At 42.3% G+C, this 12740-nt stretch overlaps 1 protein-coding gene across 10 annotated transcripts in view; it reads right to left on the bottom strand.

The window, feature by feature from the left end:
- The window catches only part of sif (guanine nucleotide exchange factor still life), a 98484-nt gene that overhangs the window by 63965 nt on the left and 21779 nt on the right, over positions 1-12740 (bottom strand). For all 10 annotated transcript variants that reach the window (XM_089842615.1, XM_089842616.1, XM_089842610.1 and 7 more), the window contains 5 exons: positions 10023-10368; positions 5410-5591; positions 4629-4747; positions 4125-4190; positions 2748-4056 (listed from right to left, as the gene is read on the bottom strand). In XM_089842615.1, the coding sequence (XP_089698741.1) occupies positions 2748-4056; positions 4125-4190; positions 4629-4747; positions 5410-5591; positions 10023-10129 (1783 nt within the window). In that variant the 5' untranslated portion in view covers positions 10130-10368. The remainder of the gene's footprint in view (positions 1-2747; positions 4057-4124; positions 4191-4628; positions 4748-5409; positions 5592-10022; positions 10369-12740) is intronic.

Raw genomic sequence — 12740 nt, forward strand, 5'->3', positions numbered from 1 at the left:
GACATTTTGACTCCTACGTAATCGTATATGAGAAATATTAACAATTTTAAAGTTAGTTTAAAAGTTTAAAAGGAAGAACAGGTTAGGTAAATAGGACTGCAAAGAAAAATTCTATACGTCCAAACAGAAGTGAGATGAGACTAGAAGTACTGAGCTAACCAAATTCTTTACTTGGCGAAAGTGAATATTCCTGATAAGACACCAACGGTTGGCCCTCTGGTAGCGGTTTCTGAATTTTTCCCTCCAAAACGTGAGACGCTCTCGGGTGGTGGTAGACGGCCGAACTAGATACAAGCGTCCGCATCCGTGTTCCGCCGCTTTAGGTTGAGGGGAAGGGGGTAAGAAATTTTTCTGGAACTCTAGTGCAGGCGCGATTGAAGCGGCATAAAATCCTCAAATTTGTTCACTAGTGCCAGGATCTATTACCAATGCTACAGCCCTTCACTTCGAGTCCCATCTCACTTCTGGTCCAAATAATGTTTTAAAGTTGAATTTAATAAATAATTTAATGGGGAATTATTACCATTAATTTTTGGTCAAATCAGTTATATAGTGTTTATAATTATTATGCCCTAAATTAAAGGTGTTCTTTGGTGTCAAACTGAATGGAAAGGGTCAAAAAATATGGGGCCTACCCGGCCTACAACATTTAATTACGGATATATGTGCTTCCAAACATTGATTAGTCCCTAAAACAAGCTAATAGTAATAACAAAACATGTTTAAGTTACCAAGATACATACTTCACCAATAGTACACTTCTGCTAACTTAATACCCCATGTTCTTTGACACTTTCCACTTAAGTTTGACATTTTAATTTATGGCTAATTTATCAGAAAAAAATTTAAACGATTGTAAAAGTAAATGGGTCAAATTTACACTCTCGTCAACGTCTCTTTACTTCTTTTTATGTAATTAAGATTACAAAATTATATAAAAGGGGAAGGTTAATATTTTCTTTAAAAAAACCCAAGGTTATAATGACGAAATATTCTCAATTCAATTAATAAAAAACTTTCTATCTCTCTCCAAAAAAAATAATAGTTTTCGAGTCCATTTTAAAATCAAAACTTATGAACCAGTAAAAAAAAAACTTTGCGACGGGTAAATTAAATTCGATAATGAAGTTCCCATATACGAAAAAGCTAATTTTAACTTTATCAAAAACATTCGTTGGGAAGAAACTATATAATCTTCTAGGGTTCATATTTCGAAATTTAATCCGGGGATAATTAAGTGGCTTAATAACCCCCCCCCCCCTTCCTCCCCTCATCGTCTAGCTTCTCGGAGAGCTTGAGAGCTTGCTTATTCGAGTAAATTTTTGAAAAGTAGAATTTTTAGTGAGAGAAGGTGCTGCCACCATTGAAGGAGGAAGGATGGATAGGAAAAGATGTAAGTTAAAGAAGAAAAGAGGAGATGGAATGGGATGGGATGGTTCTGGGATGCGGCGCGTTAGAGGGGCCCAGCACTCTGTTGGAAATATATATTTCTAAGAGATAATAGCAAGAAGTGGTATCTAGTTTATTAGGGAGAAGGTTTAAATTCGCCACATTTAAGGCTTTATCTCCAGTCCAAACGTAGGTCCGAAGTTAATCCAGGCCTCTAAATTACAACCAGCATCTCATTGGTTCTTGAAAACTCACGTCAGCGCGACGCGGATGACGAAAACTAAGTATTTTCCGACTGAGGAGAGGCAGCGAAATAGCCCGGCCTCCTTTTACGTTCCCCCTTGTATTTTGAAAGGGGGACTGGGACTATGGCGCGGCGCGAATACTTAGGCATTTATACCTTCTCCCTAATAAACTAGATACCGCTTCTTGGTATAATAGTAAGTGGGTGGCGGACTCCTCGACGACGGTGTTCGATTCATCGCGCCCCAGCCAGTCGAAATGACATTTTCATCGATTTATTCGATGCCCTAATCGCTACCCCGGAGAACAGGGACGGAAGAGGAAAAGGGGTAAGGAAGGGACTGCGGCTCGTATTTGTCGGTCGAACCTTCGTTGCGGTTTTGACCTCTCGATTCTTACTTAACAAGGCGCGCCACTATACCGCGCGGCTGCAGGCTATACTAATCTAGAAAGACGTCCTATACTACTAAACTGATAATAATATTATTCACTACTCCATTCTGAGTGAAATTTCAAATTAAATTTAATTCGGTTGTTTAGAGGTCGGGTTGGGTTTCAAGTTATTATAATATAGGTAAACTGGCGGGTTCAAGTAGCTTTAAAAGGAAATTGACCTTGATATAGTCACCCGCATATATTTACACAATCTCACGTGACTTTAGTATATCAATTGTTAATGCAAGAGGTGTTTCAAAATTCAAACACAAAGGCTTAACTAATTTTTCAAATTTATAAGCTAGCGGCCGTTGTATTAGCCTAAGCGGGTTTTTTCTGCCAGTTTTAGAATATGGTTTTGTTTGGAAGTCGTATTAGGAATGTCAAGTAGAAAAGTGTATTTCCATTTCGAGCTTTCATCCTTGATGGATTCTAGAGTGAAACTAAAGTAATTGGACGCGATCAATGAAGGGCGATGTTTCTTCCGCCAACGTTTGACCCTTTGGATGGGGATGTCTGATTTATTAGGGAAATGGGATCAAAATGGATGGCGTAAAAAGAGAGGGGTGTCGCTTTCCAATGTATCGCTTTAAATAAAGAGCCCCCCACCCCCCCCCCACCGATATACGAACTAGATTGATTTTTTGAGAAAAAAGAGGAAAGAGAAATGGATGACTTACCGACATTCTCCATGCTTTGACTGAGCAGAGCCTCGAAGGTATGGAGGCTGTAACTCTCAGCGTCCAGTCCCCTGGCCAGCGCGTTCCTCAGGTGCATCTCGTATTCGACGAGTAGTTTGTTAGTGGGTGAACTGGGCAGTTTGGCGCTGAGGGAGCCTTGACGAGAGGGAGGCTGCGTGTGGGCCCGATGGTGGTGATGACCTCCGCCCTCGTCGGAACTGACGCAAGGGACGTCGCTGTTGTCGTTGCTGGAGCTCGGCGTGGTGGCGTAGCACAGATTGTCGTAAAGGAAGTTATCAGAAGGGGGAGAGTGGTCAGTATCGGTCAGATCGAGACAAAGACTTCTTTCGAGGCTCCTACGCCGTCCGGCTTCGGACCGGTTTTGGCGATTCCGAATGCCGCCGAAGGAAAGCGAGTGTCCCGAGGCTGCCGCCGCCGATTTCAACATCATGATCAGCCTTCTTTCCCTGGCGTCTTCGCTGTCCGATTTGCGGCGTTCTCGGAGAGGCGCCGAACTCGTTTCTTGTTCGGGCGAACTGTGAGTCGAAGAGTTGTTGGTGATTAAAGGGTGGAGCATTCGTTTTAAGGTATTGCTGTCGAGACTCAATCCGGCCAAGTCTCTCCCACTGCCGCCGCCGACGCTTCCCACGTCCCCCATCGAGCCGTGGGCCGAAGAAGCCGAAGCTTGTTCGAAAACGTTATCGGTGCTTTTGCTTTTGCCGCGGGTCGGTAGTTGAGTGGTCGAAGCGGAGACCGACGAAGAGTGGCGCCCCGATGGCCCGGAAGAGCCATCGTGTCCGCCGCCGCCGCCACCCTGCTTCGATCCGGACATCAAACTATAGTCCATGCTTTTGGCTTGCTCTTTGCGAGAGGATTGGGCGTACTGGGCCCGGGCGTGATCGCTGCGCTGTCTCTCGGAACCGCGAAGTCCACTGTCGGAAGCGCTCGACTGTTTGCCGGATTGCCCTTGTTTCTGGCTGTGAACGCTGACGGTGGTGGTACCCTTTCTCTGGGCGCCTCCGCCGCCACCGCTTCCCGAGACGTTGTCGTAGACGGACTGACTGGAAGGGTGCGCCGACAAACGGCCCCGACCATCGTACGGTCCGCCCCCCTTGTGGTGATCGTCCGTCAGTCGGTTGGTCCCCGTTCGGGGCAAAGTGGCGGCGCCCGTGTACCGCACTCGCCCATTTCTGGTCCGATGCAGGTTTTCCGCCGTCATACAGGTACATTGCAATTCGCGGCCCCGAGAGGGTGAGCTAGGAGTTGACTGAGGCTTGCGTTTGCCTTTGGCTTTTTGTTGCTGTTGTTGCTAAATATACGCCAACAAATCGAGATGATTGAACTAATCTTCTATTAATTTGTATCGAGAAATCTCACCTTAGGAGGTTCCAATTTGAGCGAATACGAGGACGAAGCCTTCCTGGAAAACTTAAAAGTGGGAGACTGAAAAAAAAAATAAAACAAAAAACCAATAAATATATTAAAAAGTAATGATACTATTTAAATAAATAGTTAACTTTAGCGCACTAAAAATGTCTTTTCTATATAATTCTCGCGAAAGGTGAACGCCCACCGTTTAGCAAACACTACTCACTGCATCAGTGGCGACCCGAATCTCAAATTTGGATAACGCGACTTAAAGGAACACCATTTTCGAAAAAATAAAGAAACCAAAATTACGTGGGATGCTTCTTTCACCGATTTTCTTTCGAGTAAATCCCTCCTACGCCATTTTAAAGGTCTTCAAAGGAATATACTTAATAGGTGTGTTTGGAATTTATAATTTAACGCGTAAACGATAAAGATACGTGAGATGTTTTAATTTAAACGTGACGTTTACACGAAGCCCGGAAGGATACCAATAAAATAATATGGACTTACGCAACATTCCCGGAACTGTTTGGCATCTATAGGCGAAGTGAAATTGAGGCCCCAAGTGTCACCCGTTGAAGGGTCCTTCCAATAAACGAAGCATTCGGACGCCTGACCCAAACGCGTCCCTAGAAAGATAAGATAAGAGGAAAAAATGTAAAATTTTTGAATTAATGACACTGACCCACTTGTAAGCCATAAAATAATAAGTGAATGTAAAAGGACAAGTTCAGGTAATATAAATCAATGGCGGCACAGTGGTCCTCGTTTTTAAGACTAATTAAATGCTAATTATTTTCTAATAAGAGATAATTTATTTATTATAATTTTTTTCATTTAATATTTGATTCCTTTTATATTTAGAAATGGGCCGTTCTTCTAAGGTATAATGTTATGTTACCTGAACTTTAATGAAAAATAGATCTTAACAATTTAAAAAACTTAATAGTAGGCAAAAATAACATTTTGACCTACTGTACGAGGTTTTCTTAGCTGTAATTTTAACAGGTTTATTGTGGAATTCATAAACGTCGGACGCAACGCAATTTAGTACAGGCGAAGGCAGGGCGTTCTGCCTTTTGCGCATGACGCCCTGCCTTCGCCTGTATTAAATTGCGTTGCGTCCGACGTTTATGAATTCCACCTTAAAACAGTATATTCAGCAGCAATAGCGAATGTTTCATTTAAAACTACCCTGACTTAGGCCTAGTCATATTCGACAATAAACGCTGTTTGACTTAAGTAACCACTTAAGTGGAAAAGAGACTTGGAATTGAGTCCAATCACTTACCGGGTTGCACCAGCCTGACATCCAAAATTTTCTCGACCTGCGAGTTGTAGGCAGTGATGTGGAAGACGCATTCGGGGGTGTCCTGAATGCAAGTGATGTTTACCGGAACTAGATCCTCGGACACTTGCTGCCATTTGACCGTGCCACTGCTGGCACTCACGTGAAACACTTCCGCCCATAGTCTGTAACCAAACGGAAAACCACATTCTTAATTAAACACCAAATCGTAACGATGGAATTGCAACAAGATATTATTGAAAATAATAATACGAAATTAAACAACGTTAGAATCGTGTACCTCCCACAATGTTTTAGGTTTAACGAGCGCAACCACCCTTTTAAGAAATGCGCCCAAAACCATTTTCGAATCATTCTCTAATAATGGAAATCCTTTATCACGAAACGGGAATCGGGGAGAAGTTGCTTATAGGGGTTTAAAAAGGAATGCGGCAGGCGGTGGGGCTGCGGAGAAGAAGCGAATGATTGGAAGAAAAGAGAATTTGAGGTTAGTTTTTCCATCTATATAATTTCAATCGATCATTGCGTTGGAGCGCGAAACCCATCAGAATCGACACAAAGAGAGGAGACCAGCCCATGAGCTCAACTTCAGGGTAAAAAAAAATCTTTTTCGGGATTAAGAAAGCGTAAGCGTGAAGGCAGAAGTAAATAAAACAAAAGATTTTAAGACTTCTATGCCTATATAACCGTCCATTCTTCTCTTTCTTATTAAATTAATTACTTAAAAATTAATATCTTCGAATTGATTTACTTCTACCTAAGGGGAAACGTAGAGTAAGAAGGTATGGGGGAGAGGCGAATTGAAGAAAGATTCTCCGAGATTTCTTCAAGAACAGATTGTAATCTATAGAAAGGCCATGCGGATTAATACACATTGATAAAGCTCGTACAGTTAAAAGTAGTCTATATACGATCTCTCTTAAAATGGAACATACTGGGGAAACTTATTCTTCGATCTCGGTCAAACTACAATTTCGATTGAATTTTCCGGATCAAGCCTTTTCCAATTCTATATTTCTTTTTATACGTTACGTAATATATTTCGCAGCGGTTTTTTTATTAATACGAATGGGACTCTGGATTGCGGCGGCAAGGATTTTTCTCATTCCTCTTCCTTCCTCCGGAGAAAAAGTAACCCATGAACTCACGGTCCGGCCCTCGCCTCAAAAACTCGAATAAAAAAAAAATATATAAATTTTCTTTCTCAAAAAGAAATAAAAGAATAAAAAAGGTGTAGAAAGAAATATTCCAATACATCAATATTCGATTGTGTAGAGATTACGGTATTGTCGTCAAAATTATATAAACTAGGAAGTTATACCGTAACAGCGTGGGAAAACTCAGTTTAAGATGAATTCTTAACAAGTATGAAAAATAGTTCGAACTTTAATGTATTTAAAACATTTTTCCGTTTGCAAAAATTGGTTTTGCTCGATTAAAATTTAAGGGGTTATTCTTCTCATGAATTTAGACGAAATAAGTAAATCTATCATCATAAGTTTATAAGTGATATTTTCCATAAGTATGACACTACCTATACTTCGTAAAGCTAGAGACTTACAGCTCGAGCTAGTTCGAGGGAGAACGATGGAAGCGAGAATTGACTGCACTCGGTTTTGCAGGACTTCCATCTTCCTATTTAGTCTGTACTAAACCTTTGACAGCGCCCCACCAGCAGAGGTGGGCTCTTGAGGGGAAAAATTATGTATAGCCAAGCTTGGTGAAACCAGAAGTAAGATGAGATTAGAAGTGAAGGGCTCTAGCATTGGTAGTAGATCCCAGCACTAGTGAACAAATTTGAGGATTTTATGCCATTTCCATCGCGCCTACACTAGAGAGAAAAAAACAGCTCGAGTTCCAAAAAAAATTCCTACCCCCTTCCCCTCAACCTAAAACCGCGGAACACGGACGCCTGTGCTTGAATACAGTTCGACCGTCTACCGCCACGAGCGTCACACGTTTTGGAGGGAAAATTCAGAAACCGCTACCAGAGGGCCAACCGTTGGTGGGTTATCAAGAATATTCACTTTCGCCGAGTGAAGAATTTGGTAACCTCGATACTTCTAGTCTCATCTCACTTCTGGTGAAACCAATAAGTGATACCTAATTTATTAGGGAGAAGGTATAAATTCGCCACATTTCCAGCTTTATCTCCAGTCCAAACGTAGGTCCGGAGTTAATCCCCGCCTCTAAATTACAACCAGCATCTCATTGGTTCTTGAAAACTGTGCACGTCAGCGCGACGCGAATGACGAAAATTGCGTATTTTCCGACTGAGGAGAGGCAGCGAAATAGCCCGGCCTCCTTTTACGTCCCCCCTTGTATTTTGAAAGGGGGACTGGGACTATGGCGAGAATCTATGACTTTTCACCTACGTCACTTAGTAAACATTGACAAACTTATAGAACGTATCTTACGAACTTAAGCTATCATGAATATTATAAACTCGTTTTTATTTTAATATTTTTGTGGGATATGAAGAAATATTCCACCCTTTTCTACTTTCATTCCCAAATTATAAACAATTTATAAGCGGTCCAATTGCTAAATGAGCCGGAACAATATGAAAAGTACGGAGCAAACGCTATAACTTTTCCCCCCCCCACCGATATTTGAATCATTCCAAATTATTTATATTCATTTTTTATCAGTTTTGAAAATAACAATTTGTAACGGTTCCGAATAGGTACGGCGTCGGCTAGACTCGAAACGGGCTCGACAAAGCTTCTATTTCGGTTCAAATCCAGAAAAGGAGAAGCATTTTCCAGAGAGAGAGGGGGGGGTCTCCTCCACCTCGTTTAATCGATAATGGCAAAGAGTGTCGTCTAAATCATTTTCGCCGACAGAAAAGAGAAGGACCAAGGTCAGCAACCTCGATTCGCACCCCGGAATTTTAAACAGGGGGGGGCTTCTAGGATGACCGTAGTCTGCGTGATTAAAAGTCTCAAATAGTCAAAATTCTCTCTGTCAAGTTTGTAAACGCGAAGAATCATTTTAATCGTGATTATCTATTCCAAAGCAACGGTATATTTAAAACTTAGAGGGATTAAGGAATTTAATTTAAAGTTCTGTAGTTCGTGAATAGTTCCGTGATTGTCCGAACAGAGAAGAAAACTAGAAATAACAATAATGGACTCTTAACCAAACAACTTGGGGTTTGAAAGAACTGCATTTACAATATCGTGACAATCAAACTTTTTCCGCTTATGCCTACGTATTTTAAGGCTGGTTTTCACTGGGTAAATGTACGGAATTGAAGTAATATCTTTCCACCGTTATTTTAAATGCGAAAGTGGCCAGTCACTGACGGACTTGTGATGGTGCTTTTACGTAGTCTCCCGCTATCTATTTTCGTGGGTCTTTATTATGCCGTAGAAAGCGCTATGATGCGCGTGCGCTAAATAAAGCTGCAAAATACAATCGAAACCGCCGGAAAAGTGTTTAGTGAAAACCAGTCGTAAAAAATGTCGCTGACTATCTGCCAAATTTAAAATATTTTGGGCCGCGTTGCGCCTCTTTTACCCAGTGAAAACAGGCCTTAAAGGTGGAACAAAACAGTCAATATTTCTATTCCTAATAAAGGTCGGCCTTTTAGTTGTAATTTCTTTTCATATTCAAGAATCTCGAACGTAGTTTGTAGTGTGCACATTCCGAGTACATGCGTGGGGAGAGAAACGAGTGTATATACGCGTTTTCGTTGATCGTATTTCATTTTCGGTTTCGTTGGCGCTCCAAAAGACAATATGGATTGTCGGTCGGTATAAGCCTATATGGGTTGTAGTTAAAGCAGTTGGTTGGCGGCAAGGGGTTGGTAAGCGTGTAGAAGTAAAACTCGAGAGACTGACAATCCCCGGAAGCAAAAGAGGCTCGTGCCTTTCGAAGAGGTCGATTATGGAGTCGAGAGACTTTTACACGTCACGAGGCCCATTTCACGCGCGCAAGAAGTCGGTGCGGTTCAAACCGTTAAAGCGGCTGCGTGCAACGAACAATGTTTTATTAATTTCAGTAAGGGTATACAACCGTAAAGCGTGCGACTTGTAGAGAGCGGGGAAAACGGGGAAGAATGGTCTAGTCACATTGGGAAAAAATGTCGTATATATTAATATTCCTTCGCATGGCCTCTGGCTGGCTTATTTCAACTGGAATCGATACTAAACTTACGTCGCCTCATAATTGGACCCGAATTGAGTGTAAACTTTGGTTAATGCGAATAATGATGCATTTGTTCTAACTTAAATATATTTCGAAACGCGTGTTCTAACAAGCTAGTCAAAAAAAAATGTCAAGATAAGGTTACCTGTGTCAAACGGTTAATTAATTTAACGACAAAGGGAAACTAGGCCTTTATAGGGTTTGATTTTACTATAAAACCGATGGAGGAAAAGAGAATGTATGGACAATGTTGAATAAAAGAGATTAGCCGGGTTCTGTTCCGTCTTCTCCTTTCTGCATGGGATGAAATTGTTTCTGGAAGATTGGGTGCGTATAGCTCACAGCCGCCACGATTCCGAGAGAGACCAAGAGGTCATTTTGTCGCGGGTTCATCGGGCGGAAAGGGGTTCCGAAGGTAGAGGATGTAGGTGGTTGGTTATTACCTGAGCAAGTGTCCGTCTCTCCTTCTGGTGTTTTGCCAAGGCGAATCTTCGTATCGATAGGCCTTTCGGATAAGAGGAGCGCAGGAGCAGCTGAGCTTGTTTCCCATCGCTGCCCCGAGTCCGACTCTTCTTTCGACCGCAGTCCGATCCTCCTCGACGCGGGGCTATCGGCCTCCCGCCGAGTCGGCCACTGCCCATCTAGACTCGCCGCTCGTCCTCCACTCGGACCGACGATTTTTTAACGTCGACGATCTCGGCTCTTTAGCCGTCGTCCAGCTTCTACGATGGCTCGACGACTGGCGCATAACCGTCAACGATAAACCGCTCCCGCAGTTAGCAAGGCGATCTACCACCAAAACAGAATCAAATAGAAAATATTAAAAATCTACCAGAAAATTTGATCAATCTCTTAAAAAACAACACTGTCATTTTGTTATTGTCAGGGATAGATTTAATTTTAGAAGTAGGAATGGAGAACAGATCTAGTAATGTGGGGGCGCGCGTCAAAGTCCCGGACCCCCTTCCACGGGACGGAGGGGTATGAAAGAAGAGGCGGGTCATAGCGACAGAGGCAAAAAGAATTGCGACACAATTTTTCGCCGTCCCCGTCAGCAACGCCATCAAAACGTAGTTTAAGTGAGCCAATGAGATAATTTGAACTTTTCGTTACGTGTTGGAGGGAGGGGCTCTGTACTGGTCTATGAGTCGGGATAACTGAAGTAAATACTAACCGTTCTCCATTCCTACTTCTAAAATTACATCTATCCCTGGTAAATTCCAAACAAATATTATAAACCTCGTTCACACAGAGTTAGTGATAAACTCATCCTAGATACGTATGGGTTCCATCATTCGTTATAGTCTAATTTATGAATGAAAAGTATAAGATAGGAAAGGAAATAAGAGGGCTAATAAACGATCCCTTTTGCAAATTCAATTTTATCTTTCCCGGGAGAGTTTTGGGGTGGAAGCTCAGGAAGGAAGAAGCGAGCTACCGACTACGTTTCCCCTTACACGTATCCACCCTTTTTCTAGTCCCTGCATGCGTGGAATAAAGGAGAGAGAAAAAGGTTTTTAGGCACTGATTACTCAGCTTCTAACGCCCAGCAGCGCCCAGAAATACTCCGGCTATTAAGAGTTAAGACTGACGAGGAGGGAGGCAGGGATATGACTCTGACTCACAAATGATGAATCTCCTATATATACGCCAGTTTGGAATAAATTTTCCATAAAGGAAAACACTTCCCTGAAATTACTTTTCCTACTTCCTTAAAAATCGTAAAATAACGAATATTATTCTCTAACAACTCAACGTATTATTATAGAAAAGCTATATATGCCTATGACCAGAAGCAGAAGTGAGATGAGACTAGAAGTGAAGAGCTCAAGCATTGATAGTAGATCCTGGCACTAGTGAACAAATTTGAGGATTTTATGTCGCTTCCCACGCGCCTACACTACTGAGAAAAAAATTGGTCGAGTTCCAAAAACATTTCCTACCCCCTTCCCCTCAACCTAAAGCGGCCAAACACGGACGCGGCTCCTTGAACCTAGTTCGGCCGTCTACCACCGCGAGCGTCTCACGTTTTGGAGGGAAAATTCAGAAACCGCTTAAACCGTTCTTGTGTTATCAAGAATATTCACTTTCGCCGAGTGAAGAATTTGGTTAGCTCAATACTTATGGTCTCATCTCACTTCTGCCAGAAGTAAGATAAGTGACTAGAAGTATGGAGGTAACCAAATTCTTCACTTGGCGAAAGTGAATATTCTTGATAACACATCAACGGTTGGCCCTCTGGTAGTGGTTTCTGAATTTTTCCCTCCAAAACGTGAGACGCTCGCGGCGGTAGACGGCAATACTAGATTCAAGGAGCCGCGCCCGTGTTCCGCGGCTTTAGGTTGAGGGGAAGGGGGTAGGAAATGTTTTTGAAACTCGACCAATTTTTTTCTCTCTAGTGTAGGCGCGATGGAAGCGGCATAAAATCCTCACATTTGTTCACTAGCGCCAGGATCTACTACCAATGCTAGAGCACTTTACTTCTAGTCTCATCTTACTTCTGCTATGACGTATAAATTTGAAAATTCGTTAAGCCTCGAAGGTTGTTTTGAATTTTTGTGCGCGTTTTTAACAAAGTTGTTTCACGTGAAACCCTTTGTTCTTTACTTTGAAAATTCCACGAGCTTCAACGATTCGTGGAATTATAATGTCACGTGTTTTAAAAATATCTATTTTAACCTAAAATTTGTATTTGTAAAAGGTCGCGAAGAGTCCGAATATAAACTTTGCTCTGCTGCAGGTTGAGTTGAGAAAACCTCGGTAAAAACTCCGAAGCATGAATGACCCGTGCTGAGTTTGAAGGAATCGATAGTGGCCCGCTTGTTAGTGGCTTTGAGAGGATAGGGGTAAAAGGGCAAGGGTGGCTAGCTACCCGGGCGCGTACGGGAATACTTCTATTTTTTCCACGTAGGAGCCAATAAAATATTCAAATAGAGGTCCCTTGTCTAGAAAAAGAGCTCCGCGAAAGTTTGATTCCCTACTCGACGAAGCCCCCCCCCCCCCCAAAAAAAAAAGAAAAACATATAAGGACCTTCGCGAGCGGGTACCCATTTTTTTACGCGAGAATTTCACCATAGTGACGGGGCTCCCGCTTTTCAATTACATATTCATAGGAACTGGGTCTAAGTAATAGAGAGTTGTAGAGCCGGACCAGCTAGGCG

The sequence above is a fragment of the Phalangium opilio genome, unplaced genomic scaffold, assembly GCF_054372755.1.
Source record: "Phalangium opilio isolate 3A_F unplaced genomic scaffold, DU_Popi_V2 ptg000070l_1, whole genome shotgun sequence".
NCBI classification, from domain to species: domain Eukaryota; kingdom Metazoa; phylum Arthropoda; class Arachnida; order Opiliones; family Phalangiidae; genus Phalangium; species Phalangium opilio.